General features: G+C 37.8%; 1 protein-coding gene across 1 annotated transcript; it reads right to left on the bottom strand.

The window, feature by feature from the left end:
• Positions 1-2,493: 2,493 nt before the first annotated feature.
• LOC110456571 lies at positions 2,494-22,511 on the bottom strand. The gene is made up of 7 exons (XM_021507382.1): positions 21,937-22,511; positions 8,956-9,028; positions 5,766-5,851; positions 5,416-5,523; positions 5,110-5,169; positions 4,653-4,733; positions 2,494-4,095 (listed from the first exon to the last, which is right to left on the bottom strand). The coding sequence occupies exons 1-7, from the start codon at positions 22,009-22,011 to the stop codon at positions 3,784-3,786; spliced, it is 795 nt and encodes a 264-aa protein (XP_021363057.1). The 5' UTR covers positions 22,012-22,511; the 3' UTR covers positions 2,494-3,783.
• Positions 22,512-22,797: the final 286 nt, after the last annotated feature.

The following is a 22,797-nucleotide window of genomic DNA, read 5'->3' as shown; positions in this document are numbered from 1 at the left end:
ATTGCATCTTACTGCATCTCAATGATATATATGACGTCGGGGTTCCTTCAAAACGGAGCATCGGTTTAGAGATTACCTGGCCGCTACTCGAGTACCTATGCACAAACACACACATTACTGGCATTGGGTCGTGTTGACACTAGGATTTCGACATTTACTACCAACTTGGTGATACGGTATCCGCCTTGCTTATGTTAGTAATTCGAGATGAGGGGATTAGTGATTTATCCATATCTATATATGGTATTTAATGCATTACTGTCTATATATGTGCCTCTGTAGATGTTGGTAGCTCTTCACATTTCTTGTAGTTCTTCCAAGCCTCATAATTGCAGACGGGTAAAGCCAATATACATTTCTTGACACCCGACGAATTATACATTTTTAATTTTTCCTTTTTCTCTTGCTCTTAGCCATTTGATCAATAGTATCAACATGATTTTTTAAAAGAAACATTATTTTTTCGGTTTTGAATAATACTTTTTTTATGAAAATTAATTTTACTCATTTATGATTGTAATACAGTTGAGCAATAACAGCATTTAATTTGGAGTTTAAACGATGAATAGGCCGCCAACTCCAATTTTAATATTGCTTTTTTATCCTATATTGTTTGACAAGCAGCTGCTATTTACAAAAAAATAACTCGAACGCAACAGGGAATCCAAACTATGTAAACTGTGGAAATGAATGACAATCGTACAGAGGTGCTCGTCTAAAGTATTCAAAACAATAACATATATTTAAGGTTGCAATATTAAATACGTAAGGAATGTTTAAACAAATGGCTATTGCAAACAGCTATTAATGTCGGCTGATTATTGCCTAGATTGCTGTATAAGATTATTTTATCATAGCTCATGTTATAGGGGAACAAATTGAAGTCACGTTGCCTTGTATGCTGCACATACAAATGGATGCGGTTTTTGTATGTTTACACCGATGAGTTTTATTTTTTGTATACACATACCTTGGCTTGTTTCTTTAAAATATTTAACATCACTAACAGACAGTAAAAGGAAACAATAACCCGTATACTTGTATGTACCACCTGATTCAAAATGTAAATTCAGTGTTGCAGTTTTAGATACAGGAGGCCCAATGGGCCTGCATCGCTCACCTGGTATAAATCTCACACCTGTAACCCTAAAAGTGATCTAAAATAAAGCTATAGGCAAAATATCAGTATTTATGATTAAAATTCATTAAAAAAAACTGTTTAAAGGTTTTAAAACATTTCACCCGTGATTTAAAGTCGAACAAGGTCATTATGTTTAACAAATTGTATAGCCTTTCATCTCAGGATGCAACTTGCAAAATATCAACATTCTGGGACAAAATGTTATTAAGAAGAGGTCGTTTAAAGATTTTAAACAAATTTGACCCCTGTGACCTTGAATATAAGTCAAAGTCATTCACTTTAACAAGCATGGTAGCCCTTGTTCCCAGCATGCTGCTGACTAGATACATGTATCAACATTCTGGGCCTTTTGGTTATTAAGAAGAAGTCGTTTAAAGATTTTGACCATATTTGATCCCTGTGAACTTTAATAAATGTCAAGGTCATTTATTTGAAGAAACTTGGTAGCCCTACATCCTATCATGTTACAGGCCTGTGACCATCATCCCGGGCCTTTAGGTTATTCAGAACAAGTTGTTTACAGGTCTTTTTTAACAATTGACTCCTGTGACCTTGAATATGAGCGAAGGTCATTCATTTGAATAAACTTGGTAGCCCTTCTGCCCAACATGCTACTGGCCAAATATCATCTACCTGGGAATTTCTGTTATTCTAAAATTGTTTAAAGTTTTTAACAATTTTGACACCTGTGACCTTGAATATGAGTGAAGGTCATTCATTTGAACAAATTTTGTAGCCCTTAATCTCAGCATGCTACTGCCTAAATATCATCACCCTCGGCATTTTGGTGATCGAGAAGTTGTTTAAAGTTTGTAACATATTTGACCCCTGTGACCTTGAATATGGGTGAAGGTCATTCATTTGAACAAACTTGGTAGCCCTTCACCCAAGCATGTTTATGGCCAAATATCATCTCCCTGGGCATTTCGGTTATTCAGAAGAAGTTGTTAAAAGTTTTTAACATATTTGACTCCTGTGACCTTGAAAGTGGGTGAAGGTAATTTATTTTAACAAACTTTGTAGCCCTTCATCGCAGTTTGCTTCTGGCCAAATATCATCACCCTAGGCATTTTAGTTATTCAGAAGAAGTTGTTGAAAGCAAAATATTGACGCCGGACGACGGACCAGGTGAGCTAACCAGTGTGACGTCATCAGTTTGCGTGTGTCTTATTGTTATGACATCAACAATTGTTGATATTTATACGTAACCATGTGTTTTTCTTATTATGACATCAGATTAGTCATTCTTCCTGCAAGAGGCGAAGTGAAGCACTGGATGAACTGTAACCCGTTCATCAATTTTGAATATCGCCATCTCTAATTCCTTACATAAAAACAAAAATAACACATGCTTACTTATAAAAACAAATTTAATAAATGACATATCACAATGACTTGAAATGGATAAAATTGAAAATGGCATGCATGAGAAATTAATTTGTATACACCTGAGGTATCACTCACGCTTTAGTCTTACGTCACATTTACCCACTCTCTGAAATACTCCTGACGTCACCAACACGTCACAGTCTCACAAGTCCATCCGACATCGCACATCTTACCACTAGCACACGTCCATATGACGTCACAACTCATCACCCTCTCACACGTCCGTCTTACATTACAACTCACCAGACACATTCTCTCTTACAACTGATCTGCACAACACCAGATACAGGTGTTTCACATTTTGTTTTCTTTTCATAACTTAACACATTCAGTTTTACCACGATCATTCACATTTTTCTGTATCTTCACATATTTTCCTTATCATCAGTCGTACAAATATATCCATCTACATTTAGTCTCTTTACATTTTCGCATTTATTCTTCATTTGGCATTTTTTAAATAAGATTTGTGTCTGAACACTTCGGTCTGAACTTTCGAAGATGTTTTGAAAAGTACCATAGATACAAGTACTAATATAATCATTTTGAGTTGATATTCAAACCCTGACCACACTTGTGGAACTTCTGTGGGTAGGAGCCGTATCCCTACATCACAAGGAATCTGAGGTATGGTCCCTGTAAAACAAACACCAATGCCATTGGACCCTTGTACCAACAACGTACCACCCATGGTACAATAAATGTGTCACAATAATTAAACATGAATCGTCCGCACAAGGAGGTCAATCATTGGAACAATTTAACTTTGCCTGGTGTGTTTGGAGGCTATTTTAAATGCCAGTACGTGTATATGAATGACACTGTGTTCAAACTTTGATGTCGTGCGAGGTAGAAAACTGTTCATGAATTCTATTGGCTGATTACGGTATTTGTTAATGTATGCATTATCATTTTTCACCGGAATACACACACGCCATCTACCGACAACACCTAAGGTAACCACTGATGTCAAATCCTGTGACTGCTTCAAACGTGTGACACCGGCACACCACATGACCTTCAATATCCTCGGGGACCTTTAATAAGGGAGCTTAGGGACACAATATACAAACAGTCTAGGAATAAGGACAGAGACACAGAAAAGTACCAAAGAAATAGAAATGTGGTCCCCAATCCACTTGAAGTAGACGTTGAAACTGACATCAAACGGGAATATTAGCACATTAATTGCATTTTTGTCACTTGTTATATAAAATATTTTTGAAATAAATAACACACTCTACAGCCCAACATCATATCCAGACGACATCCACTGTAACCTGGTAACAGTTTGACCGTCTGCTAGGATCACTGGTGTCGCTAAGAACGCCATTTGTGACGTCATTTGTCCGTGCATAAGGTGGCACACTATTATGTATATAATTCTCTGTTGGTGTGTTTTCCACCTTAGGAGGCACTGGATATATATATTCATAAGCTGGCGGGCTTAGGTCTTTTTGTGTATCGTCCTCCTCGTAAGGCGGTAGATGAACTCCAAAAGGTAGTTCGAATGTGTCTATGTTATACTCTCGCGCTCTACACCTTCGATGGTGACGTCTGGTTCTCTGAAAGGAAATGGACACCATTATAGTGTGAGGAATGTATTACAAAGGTTAACTGGTGTCATTAAGTGTCAAACTGGATTTCCACTGATGTCAAAGTTTTAAAATGTTAGAGAGTGAGGTAACAGTCAGTAAATAATAATATAGTTGAAAAGTGATATTGGGATTTCAGTTGACCCTTGACATTTAGCAATTTTGGAAGGCAAATACAAAATGTAACATTTTCCCTGGAAATTGAATGGACAAAACATCTGTCAAATAGCATGTTCCTTACACCAAAAGGCAAATGTACTTTTGAGAAGTTAAAAATGTTTTCTCGTTGGTCTACTGAAAGCCTCATGTCAGATCTAGTAATGTTACAAATGAATGAAACGTCATTGAATCGCTAAATATTTCTTCCAAGAAAGCATTAACAATTTGAAAGATATAAAAAAAACTTTCCAAAAATTATTTTATTTTAAAAGCTTTTAAGTTGTCATTGATCTCTAAACATGTTTTTGGCAGAACTCAATGATGGTATTTCGGCCCTCCTGAACTGTTAACTCGGGGGTTTTACTTACTGGTTTATATAAATACTCGTACGTTCCTCGACCCTCAGCCAATTCCTGATACTGTGATACAACACAGGCAAAACAGTAACACTGCAAGGAAAAAACACAGAATGGTTAGAATACAAGGTCATACCTGTGGCTTAGATTCACAGTAATTCAATAGTAACATCACAGTGTTACATAGGTCAACACTCTGGGAGGAAACTCAACACAGCTAGCGAGATGTCAATACCGGGCTAACTGAGTGTTCAACTCCATGTATGGAGTTATATAACCTTAATCACATTTCAGCCTATCTGGCCTTATGTACCAATCGACAGAATCACAACACAAGACCAACTTCACCAACAATATATTCACTAGAATAATGTCGACATACATATTTGTGAGAGTACGGTCCACATTTATGCTTTACATTTCCCTATCCTAATAATGATGTTAAATATGTTAATGTAGGTTTACTTACATTGGCTATTAATTTAAAACAGTAGAAAAACACCCAGACAATCTCCCAGGCTTGTAATGTCTGGAACAAAAGGAATGTTTATTAGTAAATGATATATGTAAAATATGTGACAATGGTTTAAATGTTTTAGAAAAATACAAAGGTGTTATTTAAAAACACACACATACACAAATATATAGTGTTTTAAGAAAATTTGTCGTTTTGTCTTTTCTTTTTCCTACAACTTGTAAGCAATTGGGAAGAGAGCTTGTACAAGAGAGATAACTCGTACAGGAGTTAATGATGAGACAACTCATGCATACTTACTTTTTCCCGCTCCATGTGAACAGTGGTAAGTAAAGCTATTGCACCAGTTTCGTACAAAACATTCAACACTAGAACGTAAACCCAGGGTAGCAGTAGATATCTCTTGTCCTGGGAAACAACAACAACAATCATTAGTCTATATACATCCAAATATTTTTTATGAATCGTTTAATCGTCAAATAAAACCAACACTGGTTACTGTAGCCCGAGTTTCCTCTGGCCCTGACACCAGACTTTTAACATTTTATCTATCTGTCAAAATGGTCTGGTGTCATGGCCAGAGGAAAGTTGGGCTATTGTTGCTGCAGTTTTATAACTCATGTTTTGCGGATATGATATGCCATACTTACAAGTTGTACTCCCGGGATGAGGACGAGGGATGCTGTTATCATGAGACCGTACAGCACAAATCCGGCGTACACAATGCCCTTGTATTCTGTAGAAAATAAAACAATAAGATATATTGAAATATAGTTTGTCAGATATACGTGGCTGTATGTATTCATTATAAATGCCAACGGAAAGCAGTTCAATGCGTATATGGAATGTTTCTGAATATTTAATATCAATGAAAACTAAAGCCGCAGAATGCTACCTTTAGCTTTAATTTAAATTTTCAATATATAAAACTTGCATCTTTACGCAAAGATGGCGGAATTGAGGAGCTATATTGATTGGGTAAAATGCCTTTATGATTGGATACATTACAACCCAATGCATCTTAAGTTAACATTCGATGGATCAATTAAAGTTGGCATTTTATTTACTCGTTTTATAGCTTAATTTACACGCCCGATTAAAAATTAAATGCCTATAAAACTCCTGTGACCAAAGTTGACCAGCGCGCACCTGACTTGTCAAAGCTTGGTCGGCATCCTTTGTTCAATCAAAGAAAACTGGGGTTATTTAATTGTGTTTACATTCCATCGGTGTGACCCATGCTGAGGAATTTAATGTCGGTTTATAGAACACCTGACACTGTGCGCTACACTGGAGTCATTATATAGGGATTGCATGATTAATACTATTAGTCTGTCTAGAGCGTGTGATAAAACTCTGTACACGACCGGACAAAACGATAGTATTAAAATTCTACTTTATATACATGTACAGTAATCTGTTCGCATGCATCTTAGCAAGGCTTTACGGGCAGACAATTAACAAAGAAGTGCCGTCCTCAAGTAAAGGATGTGAAACCAAGGAGTTTAGACTTGGCCACGAACTACATCATTGATGTAGTGTTCAGTCAAAACGGCTCCCTTTCCTTTATCATATAGATGTATCAAAGGATCAATGAAATGTGATATTCGTTCAATATTTTTCGTACCAAAGTAAACCCATCCTATAGCTATGCTTCTACTTATATATGTTTTCTTTTACTATTGTTATTAGTACCAGATACGTAATTACTGGGATGTTTACGTCCCCGTTAGTTGGTTATGTATGTAACTGTTCCAGATCACGTGGCAATATGTACAACCTGAGTCTGGCGACCACGAGTCATGAAGCATTAATGATTAACCTTTTTACTGCACATTAAAGGAAATAAGTGTTTTCTCGTCAATACAGTCAAACAACGATGAATCTTACGGTCATGTCATATAAAAAGGACATCCGGCCTTTCTCAAAAAGTCGAATGAGAATTGCCATTTTTTTGTTTCCTTTTTTTAAACTTCTAAGTGTGAAGTAGCTGTCCATCATCCCTTTAACGCTACCTTATAACCCGAGTTTCGATAATTCGAACGCCGTTACTCAACGCCTTGCGCTGGCCATTAAAGCGTATGGTAATTATTGTCAAAACCAATAAAAGTAACCAATAAACAGTGATAAGTCTTACTGTAGCTTATATGTAATGTTATATACAGGTAAAACTTCAAAGGATACCGCGGATAATTTTACCTGTAACCTCGCAGTGAACCCAAAAGATGGGTTGTTTGATTACCATTAGCCAGGCCGAGTCTACAATTACCGCTTTGTATAGATGGTCACACGATCGGTTTTCTACTCATGATCTAAGTTCACACGCAAGAATGTTTGAACTAGATTTAGAACATATTTAATGATAGTTTATGTTCGTGAAGAAACTGCAGGATTTGTGTATTGTGTTAAATGCTTGTAATATTAATCAAACAGTACCCCCGGACATAAACAATGGAAGTTTTTAATTATCTGGAGACGGTTCAATACTTCAAACATCATTGACTGGCTTTACGAATGATGTAGCAATGTTCCAAAAGGGGAAATTTAAATTAAGGAAAACATAGTACATGTAGTTAAATTTCTTTAGATTCAATCCAATATTTATTTTGCCCATTTCAATTACACAGTGACCTTCGAAGCAAATAACAATACAACATACGTAGAAAAAATACTGGATTCAGCCCGTATATGCCATTTGTTATATTAACAATTAGCTCCAAACATGTTTGGCGCAAATATGTCAATATTCTTTTCAACAAACGATATGTACAGTCTGCATATATCATGTATGCGATATAGTTTAGAGTGTATGCCTAAATTTCCATATGTAAGATAATCTGTGGTGCATTGCTCTGCTGTGGCAGCCTCGTTTATGTTTGACCAGGTAGTAGTCTATATAGGAGTACGACATGCCTTGATGACAGCTGCACGAATCTACAGGTAGGGCTCATCACAGGTGTGTTGGAGAGAAGAAGGAATAGCCTGCCAAGTCGTCAATTTACAGTGTGAAGGGGTTTTTCTTATCACAGCTACAAACTCGTGCTGAAGGAAAATTGCCAGCACACGACGATTTGTGTTCCCGGGTTTGCTGCGGGGCTGTTGGTCTTCAATGAAAGTGGCTTGTTAACGTCCCAACCCGATTTTAGGTGAAATTAACGACCGGACATGAATGTGGGCGTGTCAACACGATGACGGACAGATGAGAGCTTTAAATCTATGAAAAGGTTCAAGGGCTAGTGAACTAAAGGACTAGACATTATATTAGGGTTGTAGGACCATAAACGTAGAAAGGATAATATGCTCAGGTGTGACCAAAGCACAAAACTGATTTTCAATGGTACTTAAAATAAATTCTGATTTGTGCTCGTCAAGGGAAGTCTACGATATTAGAAGTCGCCCCAAATACTCCACATGTCAATTGAAACAAATTTAACTCGAATAAAGGGGAAATCGATCAAGTGAGGGTGGTTATCGGCAATTAATTTGTGAAATGTTTGCCAAGAAACACATTTACTATATTGGCCGAGTAAAAACGAATGAAATGGGAAAATTCCTACTACTTTCCGCTAATGCATATGGACTTCTCAAATATTAAACAAAATATGTGAGTAATGCACTATATTCATAAATTATATTCATACAACATTCGATATTTATAATAAATACTCAATATTTATTTAAAGTTAACCATAGTTGACATCTTGCACTAACATATTTTTGTGGCCGAGTGTAAAATAATAGATTGATTGATTGATTGGTTTTACGTCCGCTTAAAAAAAAAGAGTAAAATGATAATCATAAATCCAATTATATAGTAAAGGTCCACATCACGTGCCGTACCTGGAGAGTCTTGTATGAGCTGATATCCCACGTACCGGAACAGGTAAAATACCAAACAGATCAGGGATATCACCTGTGAAATACCAAAAAAAAGTACACATGTATTAAAAAATCTTGGTCAATAAACAGGTGAAAGGGTAAAAAACTCAAGCTACATTTCATTCACGATTAACAAACATCAAAGCCGTTCTACTTCCGGTTAATAAGCATACTACTATTACACATCACTGCCAATATTCAGCGTCACAGGTGCGATGACGCACATTTTCACTTTCGACAACATTTATTTTCTAATATGTCTATACCAGATAATATAGGGTAGAAAAGGAGGCTTGGCCATGTGTTGTAAAGACGAACACGTGAACATGTAAAGGAGACTCTATAGCATGCCTACACTCTCAAGCACAAAGAAGCTGACTTTAATATATTCATTTAAGATTTGCTTGTTTTCAACGGAAAAGTAAGGATAATGTGTCTGCTGAACACGTGTCTGTCCCAATTATATAGTAACGGTCTAACATATTCTAAACCAACGTATGTCGTGGTTTACTACCCAAGCCTACAGTCAGCGGCGAGTCACTCGTGCCCAAGAGATAGGGCCATCTGATAAATTACATACTTCGGTATTCAGTGTAAAATACACAAATGAAACACTTTTTTGTTCGAGACGTAAACGCATGAATATTTAAAAAATGTTGAAACGATTTACAAATTGCCTGTCGATGACTTTTAATCAGGAACATTAAAATGGAATTAGTCTATACAACCCTCTGTTAAATGACTCTATATTGGTATTGTAGGCTTACGTTCTCTGTAAAACGACACTTTAACCGTGTCTTTGGGAGTGGACGATTGTGGTAGTCATATTTGGGGTAGGGTTCATCAGTCAACGAGTCGTAAGGTAAATAATTTTGTCCTAATAACCTTAAATTGAGCATTGCCATATCACCATGCAGTCTACAGATAATTGAGATAATTTATGCTAAATACCTACACATGTATTTTCAGTCAGGAATTTTAACAATTTAAAAACACCATGGGAGTTAAATGCTTTTTGTCGCCAATTGTTGTTCTTCATATTTGTGTTTTGACTGGCAGTTTGCAGTACGTTCGTGACCAGAATTGCTGCAATTATCAGGTCAATTAAGTACGGCGTGAGAATTTAACCATATATCCTATTTACATTAATCTCGCGTGAATTTTTTAATACGAATGAAATATGCCGCCTCGAAATGAAGCTATCCTGTGTATTTTTTTCTCACAGAAAAAGTATCGGCCGAGTGACTTAATCCACGATCGATCATGAGAGTCGGATACAGATTTTAATCCTCGTCATTTGACTTTAAACCGTCACGGGTAACAATCTAGCTGTCACCTGCAGCAGGACATGCTGTGTGAATACCGTACGTGTTTCAACACAAAAACGGTCCTCTCCGCCACTTTCTAGCCCCAAACCCCTCCAAGTGTCAAGTAGTAAGAGGGTCCTTTCTCTGTGATTAAAAGTACTCGGGGTCGCGACCCCACATTAATTAGACGACAGTGAGAAGATTATATTTGCAATTCTTGACAAAGAGGACAAATCAAGTCTTCAGTAAACCCTCGAACACCACTCGACGGTTCCCGAGTGGAACATCCATTTACGGTTAGACCTTCACAACAGGTATTGAAAGACCAACGACAAGTATAAGTCCGCAGTCATCCATTTTCTTCATCGCGAAGACAATAAATGATACAGGTTTCCCTAGAGCTGGACACTGCTGTGCCCAAGTATTTATGTAAATGTTGGTGTTAATGCCGATTTTCGTCTGTCGTATAGCTTATATGCGACATCTTGTATTCACCTTTTGACTTCTTCCAGCATAGTGTCAAAGTATGAGATTTTACCTGTGTCAATATCCCCAAATAATGCCGGAGAGAAATCCCTATGACCGTATACAGATAAACCAATGTGATAAACGTGATGTCAATAACCAAGAGTTAATATAAAACCATATAAACGTATATATGTTTTACTTTGGCAGGTTGATACACATGATGAGCATGGTGTTGATAGGATAGAGCGTGGAAGGCTGAGCCCGCATTATATTGATATATTAAAATGCAATAACGCATCATTTAGGAGCCATGACAGAAACCTTAAATTGCTTGTTAGGCGTCGTTCATTTCACAGCCAGGACTTTTCATAACAATTTAATGACATCGTATTATGGTTGCCAAGTCCCGGAAGGGAGGGGGCTATCCTTTTTATTATTGTTTTTTATGTTTAAACTGCCTTAGGACTGCAGTCATGATTTAAAGTGACATTCCATACATTTTACTCATGGTATCAAGGTAGGTCAATACTTCCTCGTATAACTGAAAGTATTGTTTGAAAAAGTATATTCGTAATCGTCATTTTCGTTTTCCAATATTCAACAAATTTAACAGCAACACTAATACGCAATACCGATGTAAGGATAATGAACGCCAATTAGGAGAAATCGATGGAAAGTGACAAACTATTTTCCACACGGAAAAAAGCGTTCTGGCCTAGCTTCGAATATGAGCGTTCACTGGTCACGAACATGCGGGTCATTGGAAACCCAAGACGGGGACCATTGTCCATAACGTGAGACGTATCAGCAGAATCAGTAAGGGCATTCACTGATGTTTGCTGGAAACCCATTTCACCACATCAAACGCTGTGAACGAATAAATTCATTCATATCGGAGTCTGTTATATTCCATTAGCCGGATGTCAATAGAAAATTTACTACGTACAGATCTGTTCAAATACCTTTAAATAAAAATGTTTAAGATAATTTTAGCAGATACTGAATGTTCCTTTCATTGTATCAAGTCCAGGGGATTTTCAAGGCTTAAGGTAGGAATCTCAGCCGTCGACAAAACGTTGGTTCAATAAAAGGGCTAAAACCGCCAGGTAAATAAATTCATAAGCTATGAAGTTATAACTCGGGGTGGGTTTAGGACGACCAGAAACAACCCTCTTAACGATTACACAACTGACCGTTCCAGACCATTGTTGACCAAAGGAATCCAATGTATAAGATATGGTAAGAATTTGACGGCTTTATCGGACGTACACTAATTAGCTGTAAGGCAGGTTTATCTACACGTGTTGTTTGTAGATCACAGGTACGATCTGTTGTATTTACGATTTAGTTTTTAAACTTTGCTGTCAAAAGAAATCGTTCGGTCACCGAATAAGGACACGGACAAGTTATATATATACACAACCGGTTCATGTACGATAGTTCAACTGCTCTAAAATGTCGTCTATCCACTTTCAAAATATTGAACTGATAAATAGTCAAACAATAGTATAGAGTATTGCAGGTTTTTTCCATTACATAATATCTACATTTGGGTAAATCAACAAGGTCGACTTAACCTCGTGTCAAAATGAACAGGTACCCGTTATCGGTGTTTTTTCCGTTATAGAATCTTGTCATTAACCCATGGAAAGACTTGTATTACATAAGATATGTTGGATGTTATTCTGTACACAATACCTACTGTTTAACATTAATGTCAAGTAAAACTGAAATATCAACAGACGTTTATCCGGGATCATAGACGTATATACCGGCTTTATACGTCGCTATACCAACCCGTGGGGATCAGATATAATGGTCTCGTTGTGCCATCTTTATGGTCTCATTCTGGCATCATTTTGATATTTATTTAAGGAATGATTTTTATTTTTTCAACATTTATGAGGTCATAACAACAATGGGTTTATGGACATATTGAATGAATCGCGTTAGCGATTCATGTAAAATATGTCCAAAAACCCATTGTTGTTATGACCTCATAAATGTTGAAAAAATAAATATCATTCCTTATATTTACATTGACGAATCCTTTCAGTGGATCGATATAACAACGAATAAAACAAATAAACAGGGTTTGTTCCTGCTTATACACGGGTGCAACGCAGTGGCGAGAACAGTGTTTTTTCGCGGGGAAATGTGACACTATCGTGAGAGATCTTAGCAACCGTCAACAACAATAACACAACAAAATGTAGTTCCATATTCAATGTTTATTTGTAGCACAGGACACGTGAATACGTGGATATTTCACAAAGCACAGTTCAATAATATTTTAAGATGTAAGAATTAAGCATCTAGGTCGGTCGTTCCGAGTGAGTAGTTTTTGTAGTGTATTACTACGCAGTGTGATCAGGTTACTATCAGTTTCCACGTGCTGAGATTCTATGAACACCTGTGTTATGCATTTATGAATGTAATTTTTGTCAATGGGTCTAAGCATACAGAATGTAAATATTTAATAATACACGTACAATCCAACTTCTGATGGAAGTGCACAAATAACACTTTGTTAACCGCCACTAATGGTCTGGAAGATGATTACTGTTAATTTATTGCAGACTTTGACATGGAGCGGTTTCACTTGGTTGACCCACGAAACCAAACACCAAAGAGAATGACTCAATATCCAGACACGTGCCAAGGCATCAAAGGAAATGCAATCGGCCTAACTATGGGGTTGTTTTATTTAATTACAGGTGTTCGACCTGTCACGTGACAGGCCACGGCCCGGTGACTGTAATAGTCAGGTGTTTTAGGGGCTAACGACGGTAGATTGATGGCCATTATAGTGACTTTTTCACCCGACATTGATACTCTTTATTCTCGTTATCTCTACGTCTTGAATTAAAGTATTCCAAATACCAAAAATGTACCTTCCGTCTTAGTGTTAGTCATAAATGTGTGGGGTTCCAGTGTATGCCTCAGCAACCCCGTCGGACACATGTAAAGGGACCAACACAATGCCATACATGTGTTGATGTAGATAACAAATTTATCGAAAAACAATTCTTGTGTAGAAGCTGAACTCAACATCGTTTCGTCTGTTAATAAAGTGGGAGTCATGGTTTCTTTGTGAGTCACAAGACCGAAACGTAAGGAGACTAATTCAAATTTCGATTACTTTATGTTTATCAATATTTGCTTACTTATATCGCATTTGAGTCGGCTTAGACCGTGCAACATTCTTCATGTAAGTGTCGTCAATATCCACCCACAAAGTACAACAGGTATACAGAGAGACAAAGATGACCAGGGGTCAACATTAATCCCATGTCCCGAGATAGCCCGCAGACTTTGGCCATGTCTGTAGGCAAGTGTTACATTCACTCTGGTGATAAAGTTCCACTTTCTCTCGCCATCTAACAAACAAACACGACTCACAAACTTCCTCTCACACAAACAACCATCGGCTAATGTCAATACTGGGCTGCTCTACATGAGTATGCTGTCATGTCCGAGTGACCACCGCCAGTGGTCAGAGACGGGATACTTATGTAAGGTGACAAAGTGTATGTTGATACATTATACCTGTGTTGTTCTACTGTTGACATCAGTATCCAAGGCGTTTGGTGTCAAAACTAAGCTCCAATTAGCCAGAATGCTGTTGGGAACAAATTCAAAACATCCGCAAACATTATGTTAAGCTTGCTGCCAATGGTTTTGTTTGCGTGTGATGAGAGAAGAGAATGAAGTATTTGCTTCGGCCAAACGTTCTCGAATTACAAATACGAGGATGTCTAATGTTGGTGAAACGATGGTGTTCCCACTGCAAACAGCGATCGTACAAATGTGCAATCACGATACAAAAATGGCTCGATACGTTTGTCATTAGAGAGGTTGTTTTTTTGTAAGCAGCGATACAATCACTCAGGTCACTGTTTTTGGGGTTTTTTGTTTTAATATAAACATGTTTTATTTTACAAAGATACAAATGGAGTGGACAACAAGTTATTTCAACTTAATAAAGTCCTCTCCTCAGTACATGTTTATGGGGAACGGGAGAAGGATAGGGTGGAGAAGGAAGGGAGGTACTGGGTTTAGATAAATTGCAAAAACTCGGTAGTCACACAATTGTCACGTACGTTATGCTAGAAATCAGATAAAGTCGTATTTAGATCACAGTGGTGATACTATAGCCTAAACAACATCGACACACGCGAACAGGTTACTTCTGCATATAGGAATGAATCATCATTATAAAATGTATTAAACTACTCGAAATGTGAAATCCTTTAAATGAAATATCACGATTAGATCGCACCGATAAAGCTCGACCGATAGACATCACAAACTCAAGTCAGACAACAATCTAAAGGGTAGGGGAAACCCGATCCAGACCCCTCAGTGATAAGGGCCCGGGGGAAGGGACAAAGGTCACATGCCACTGCAGAATGCGTTTGTGACACTGGGTAAGAAGATTTGTTGGGTTTCAGCGTAACACTAGCCTTCACGGGCCTCATCTTAATGGTCCTAATTGGTTATTAAATGTAATTCCATGCCATGCGTGTTAACTATCAGCAGAATTGATGTGGTTTGTTTGTCGGGTGTATGGTTTATTGATAGTTCGAGGCAAGGTCCGACACAAATAAATACTGGTGATTTAAGTTAGAAGTAACTATTGTTTTACTCTGTTACTGTAGCCATACTGTATAGCCGTTCCCTGGACTATCGTTGTAGCCATACTGTATAGCCGTACCCCGGTCTATCGTCACGGTTTTACTCTGTTCTATCTAGCCTTAACCATACTCGTAAGAGTTCACAGAGTACTGAAACTCTCAAATTATGTGGTGTAAAATATAAACACCCACTCCATATGGTCCCTTCGCCATCGTATAATTAAAATTATTTTCTCAATGTAAGTAAGTGTGAAGTTTTAGGTTTCACTCGTTATAATATTTTTTATTTTATTTCAAATTTTATTTGCACTGTCCTCTGTTGAAATATAATCTGTTTTATTTGGTATTTGGCGTCTAGAAACGTATTTAGTATTAACGTGATAATTAGCATAGACATCATTCGGCCTATTCTATTGCTACCGTTTCATATACATGTTAAACGTTACAGCCGTGGATAACAAATGATACATGAACTGGTTCCCTCCCCTTGTTACAACTAATAGTATTTTAGGAGAGTTACCAGTAAAGAGAACATTCGGCTATTTCCCTCCCCGTACTACAACTGTTGGTTGGGATGGGATCTTCCGAAGACTGTAACAACCTGTTACCCGCCCATACTATTACAGGAGCAACCAGTCGATTTGAAATCCCGGGGATTTGATTAATAAAATGTAATATTAATTTCTCGAAAACATTTTTACTAATTATTCTAATATATCACTATAACCAAAATTGCTGGAAATCAGTTTGACCAGAGACGTATATATACTACAGAGTGTCTTTATATGTCACTGGTTTGACCACTATAACGTCACTGTGTTACGTTAATATGATTCAGTGGGAGAACTATCTAAAACAAAACCTCATCGTGTTCACGATGACTGATAGCATGTCACTGGCGTAACATTGGAGACTAGCCACTGCCTCGGCCACTGGGCAGTCACATACATGTATGTAATTATAGCTCTGGGCATGTTCCGTGTCGTGCAAGTTATGATTGACACCTCAATCTGTGATTTACACATCATAAATACGCGAGGACGTTATAGATCAGGGGTGACAGGTACCCTGCACAGGTGTCACAAACAACTGATAACGGAGCCAAAGGTTGTGTAACGACCCCTAATCCATGTAACACGACAGATCCTTAGGGGCCAAGATAAGGTGCCAAACGGATGATCAAGTTATTGCATGGAATCTTGATATCTGTATCTCACGAATTAATTATTACCTCATATTATGGACGGGCGAGTAAGTGTGTCATCCCCGGGGTAGGAATAGAGACACGGCACAAATCCTCCGTGTTTACGTGTTTTACGTAAACATAAACACAAAACATACAAGTGACAACTGAGATATTCATTTCGCTTATAAGATTACCACAGTGCCCTTCTGTAAACTTATCAGACAGTGGCATGGCCGACTCAGAGATACAAACACTGATAACAAGCATTTACATTATTTCTCACAGACGTCTATTAAATAAATATAGCTACTGATTTATTACAAACAAAACCGAGTTATTGATAAAGCTCTTATTTCTATTTGTATACAAATAATATGATGCGGCTCCGATTACAACTAAAGACTAAGAAGGGTCGGAAATGGCTTTCAATATCCTTGCGTATGTTTTGTTTGACTCCCGGAATTATATTGCTGTTCAAGGCCATGGTTTAACTTAACATGGTCATAATATCAAAGAGTTATATTGTCTAAGTCCGTGATGATATTAATTCAAATTCAAAATTTACTGCACATTTGTAACTACAAAGTAGTTTGAAGGCAAAATAGAAAAACACAGTGAATTACATACATAGATAAACATTGTATTAACTTTTCTCGAACCGTCGTAAAAAATAAGTACAAAGTTATCCCTGGAGATTATTATGACGAATTTCTTTACTCAAATTTTTATCTTGAAATTTTGACCAAAGCAAGCCTTTTTCAATGTGTTATTTACATGTAAATTTAATTTTAGATAGATTCGAGTTCGGCTCCTTGCCTTAGTTTATTTTTTCAAGTTATTTTCGTATTTTCAAAAATGCTAGCTCATATATTTTGCTACGCGGCCTCGTTGTGAATTCACAAGGGTACGCTTCCATGCTGGTGCTACGGCGGAACTGAGCTCAGTTTCAATTACCTCTCCCAACCTCCCAGTAGAATTACTAAGGTGCTGAAGGTTTATTAACTGGCTTGCTGACTACGTGTATTTTGTTTTAGAAATTAATACCATGTATGTATTATATGCTTTTCACATAAGTGTGCGGGAGATTATTTCTACAACATTGTATAACATGGTTTAATTGTTTTTATTTGTTCATAGCAATTATGTGAATATTGTTTACCTTGTGTGTATTAAAGCCATTCTGAATTTAGCTATGTCTCCGCTTTGATATATATAGAACCTAGGTAAAGTCGACAATGAGAAGTAAGTATTGTTGTTCACATACATTTGATAATTGCGATCCTTTGACGGTAAACAGTATGGTTTATATGGGTTTCTGGTATATATGATCTCGGATGACATAATGTATGAAATCGTCTCTAATTTGACCACATAACGCCAAAAAACTTGTCGGGAGTTAAATTCAGAGAACTTTATTTAGTTGTGGTCTATCGGATATTGTTAAGTTATTGTAATAAATGATCGGCTGTGATAGTCTACCGGCAAAGGTTATTATTATAGCGACAGTTGTGATGATGGTGACCTATCCCGTCTTAATTTAACCAAATACCGAGTTCCCCTTGACACGGAATAATTGAGACCCCCTGTCACTTGTAAGAACAGCCGTACAGCTCCCCGGTGTGAAGCTGACACTCATTGACCAGTGGTCAGTCTTGCGGACATTAGACATCCTCCACAATGAGATGTCAGCGAATCCTACCCCTCAAACACGCATCTGCTGCTACAAAGCGATAATAGTTGTCCTTCACGGCGTGACATGAGTTCTGACCACTGATTAGTACAAGTCCCGGCCATTACATTCCTTATATCGTAACTTTCCATTGATCGTGAACTATTACAGTTACACAGTATAAGCCTATTGGGATCACCGGCCGAAAAACAAAATATTTGAAGAGTTTTGGAGGGTTTTTTTTATATTCAATTCAATACATATTTTGTTGCTCATTTAAATAAGTCCCAACATCAAAGATAGCAATAATGTTCAAGCTGTTGGACGCGTATCAAAAATGGAAATATGAATGGGTGGGGGGGGGGTCCTTCAATTTCAAGTTATTTGTTAATTTAAGTTGTACAGCTCATTACTAACGTTGAAGTGTTAGGCAATACACGATCCGTCCTTATGGAAAGGAGAGAGAATGTGTTCTGCACGCGAGATACTTGTCTCGGCACATGCAGTGCAATATTTGGCTTGGTACACCACACGTGCAAAGAACTCTTTCAATATCATGTCTACAGCCATCATACACGGGTTTGTAATGACTACAGTGGACAGATAACGAAATCAATTTTAAAGCGATTATCAGACAGTGTACCGAACGCATTCAGAAACAATGCCATGGGCTGTCTCGATTCAAACCTTATAGGTTTGATGTATTCTAGTTCGAAAGTGCACGACCGTTTGGCACGCTAGACTGGTCGGAGTGACTTCTGAAGCCAACGGCGAAATAACACAAAGTTCCTTTTCAAGAATTGATGTGTGTTTTTCATCAGCACCAGGTCGTCGGTTCATGTGAAATACACAGTATGATCAGTGTTAAATATTCTGCCGCGAGCAGAAACAGACAATGGTTTCTCAGCATCCGTCGAACCTCCGTCACATTGAGATGATTGCATGTTTGACCGCATCATGAGAGGACGCTGGGTGATGTCAGCCCTGTGGCGCGGACTGGATTAATTACTACTAATTGCATCATGTAGAAAATGTCTCAAGTCGCGCGCTCACGAGCTGGTAGAATAATGGCTGAAATACGGGCTGTAGGTTACTGAACCACGGTACTACATACAATGTATCATATATTACAGGCCAACTAACCAGAATGACAGGACGTCGCGGTTAATTTCTCAGCATGGCGTATTCTTGCTTAAAGGGACTGTATTGGTAAAAATCACTGTTAAAAATATAATTAAATGTGCAATTTTACTGTTTCCTGGGTATGAAATATACGGCAATAGTCTCTTTAATTACTGATCGTGTCATTATTGCACAGCCTCCCAAATTTCAAACCCTCTCAATTTGATATGCTAGCGAGGTTGTTGTCAATGGTTCGTTATGGTGATGTCCTAATTATGGTGATAGATAAATGGAGAAAACGGTAAAAAAAAAAAAAAAAAATCGAGGTAATTCGAATGTCTTTTATAATATTTGCAATTAACAAACTATATTAGTCCCTCTACGACGCATTGAACATGATTTTTACGACTTAATTCATATTCATAAGCACTAAGACTTAGTTCATCGGCCATGTAATTTTGTCACGTATTCTATTCACGTTAGGAAAGTCGGACGTCTTTGGTTGAACAACCTTCAGTGTTATGACCGGTGATGTCCAATATTTTATAAACACTTCTATGACAGTCAGACTCTGTAAAAGCCCCGAGGAACAATAGAGAATGTTTGGGACGATATACAAACGTTACGTCTACTTCGAGTGGTATGCAAACATTACGGCCCCCTGTAAAATGGCTACTTTTATTACGGAATATACTACAACCAAACGTAAACTCTCTAAGCCAGTGGTGATGAGGGGATGACGAGGAAAAGAAACGATGCTTTAGACTATTACAGTGTAGAATAGAGGTTTGAGATGTCCCATCAAAAATACTGCAGCACAAATTTCAGTAAGACCTTATCAGAACACGTGTGATGGGATTAGGTTTTCGGAGATTCCGGAAGTATCCACAGTAATATGATTCAACAAGGCATCTCTTCAAGTCCGTCATCATCGTCCCCTCCTACATCCGTTAATGTTAACTCAGACCAGGCCTTATTGGTCCCGTGGGAGATGGGGTAAACATAATTGTGATGCTTTTGTGGTTCCCAAGTAGCTATGAAATTCCTGTAAATCATTGGACAATTAAATTGCTATCAGATCTCGGTACTGGTAAACCAGAAGGCCGGTAGCCTCTGATCGACAATCCATTTCTTCCTTTGTGGGACCCGTACGATATCGTAATGCATTTGGCATATCGCACAGCAAAGTAGGACCAGCTGGGGAAAGGGAGCACTGGGCATTTCCGGTTTCATCCAATTAAGACGCTGTAATGACCTACTGAGTTTCCTTAATGTATTGGTCCTTGTGTGGTTGTGTATCGATCGGTTTGTCCAGTAATCCACTCCCGGGAGTGTTAATAAAAGCGCAGAAATTCGTTCACTGGTCAAACATTATCAAAGACGGACACATAAAGTCCGAAGTCCCGGCAAACATTATGACAGGTGGACGTGTTAACGGCTTAGTTAGGACCAGACTCCAGCTGCAGCAACTCTTTGATTGGCAAGTTGGTGTGTAAAAATGCAATATGTGTGATAGAGATCTTGGCGTGTTATCTTTATAATGAGACACAGAGGGACGACGTCCTCTTTGAATTCCATCCTTACAGACCATCAAATGAGGGCAAGCTGTATCTAACTACGGTCCACAAAGCGTTTTCATCCCGATCTATTTTTATGTCGATTTACTATTTTTTCAAACTTAACATTTCAAAAAGAAAGCAGAAATAGTAACATATCTATTTTTTACGGGTTTTTTTTTTTAAAGAATAATTTTAAAAGAATCCAATTTGAAGAGCAAAAACACTATGAGTAAGTACGATCATTCTCAGTGCCAAGAAAATGTCATTAAAATCTACATGTTGAACTTTTACAATCTGTAATCGTTATGCATGCCGCGAATGTCTGTTGTTTTCTCAGACTTTCTGTGGTATGCATGCTATTTCCTTTGATTTTGTTGAAGAAGTACATATACCAAGGATCAATGGCGGATTGTGTATATGGAGGCGAAGATCACCGTAATATTAAAGTCAACACTACCGGTTCTGGTCGAAATAAAATTGTTGTGTTCAATCAAGGACTTAGATAATCTAATTCCGTGGTTCAATAAGTACCGGACTTCAAATGTAACATATCGATCAGGAAATTAAACAACCTATACAGCCAAAATCAATAGTTTCCGTTTTATTATCACCGGATTGAATCTTTGAAAAATACAGAACCATAACATTCCTATCATAGTGATCATCACCATTAATAATTACCTACCTGTATAATAATTACCTACCTGTATAATAATTACCTACCTGTATAATAATTACCTACTTACATAATAATTCCCTTAACAATAATTATAGAGCGAGGGTCGCCTCTACGGTGATAACTGTACATGAAGTACACCTGTCATAGATTATAATCAATTGCTTTGAGGCCATGACCTTCTACAGAAATGACAACTAAAAAATAGAATTAGAATTATGATTAAATACTTTTTTATGGTGTCGTTGGGGGAGGTCTGGTATGTTAAAGCTCTTAATAGAGTTTAGAAAAGAACAGGTATATATATTGTATACGTACCAAGCTATAACATCCACATATTAGGGTACCGACTCGGGTGTTGGAGAAGCACAGGAAAGTCTTGAGAATGGCCATTTCGAATGCCGTATGGAGAAAAATATCACACAATTGTCCCCTTGGTCTGGCGATGCATAAATTCCCACACGGCTAACACTGTTACCTGTACGCCATGAGTGTCGTCTAGTTCGCCATTACAGAATTCTACAGGTGAAAATCCAATCAGCGTTACAGCTGTGTATACCTGTGTTTACGAACACAATGTTGTCACCAAAATTGTTAACTTAAATTGTATCCAAGATGGTTGTAGCCGATCCTTTGTGTGTTTGAAGACATACTGGAGTAAGTCCAGTCAGTACGTCCGTCCTGTACTGTGTGTGGTGAGTGTGTGTACAGCCGTCCAGTACATACAACAACATACCACACGGTCTCCGTGACTCACTCGCTCAGTCAGACGAGCGGTATGAATAGCGTAGCCAACCATCCACCAGTTACGCTTACACCAACTTTCAGTACGCGGACTGACGCTCGTCAAAATACAAGTAATATCAGGAAACTCAGAGACATATCATACGGTATTAGGGCTTTAAATATTGTTTAGGACACCGCTTGACTTTGGTGGAGAAAATGACACTCGCCCGAGGGTGGAGTTCTGTCTGATAAGAAAAAAAAACCTTGGGGAAAATACCTAATGCTAATGGTTGCCTGGCGTTACGCTGATATAGATGCTCGCTCCTGTTTCACTACGGATTTTATTATTGGATAGCACGGAATGAAATATCTAGATTGAGTGTTTCTGAGACGGGTGAGGTTCGACATGTGTGCTACTGTCAATGAGAGCTTTAACACACAGGCACGTCAGGA

This window comes from Mizuhopecten yessoensis, unplaced genomic scaffold (genome assembly GCF_002113885.1).
Source record: "Mizuhopecten yessoensis strain PY_sf001 unplaced genomic scaffold, ASM211388v2 scaffold8807, whole genome shotgun sequence".
In the NCBI taxonomy this organism is placed as follows: Eukaryota; Metazoa; Mollusca; class Bivalvia; order Pectinida; family Pectinidae; genus Mizuhopecten; species Mizuhopecten yessoensis.
Note: the sequence above shows the minus strand (reverse complement) of the source record. Positions and strands in the feature narration are given on the sequence as shown.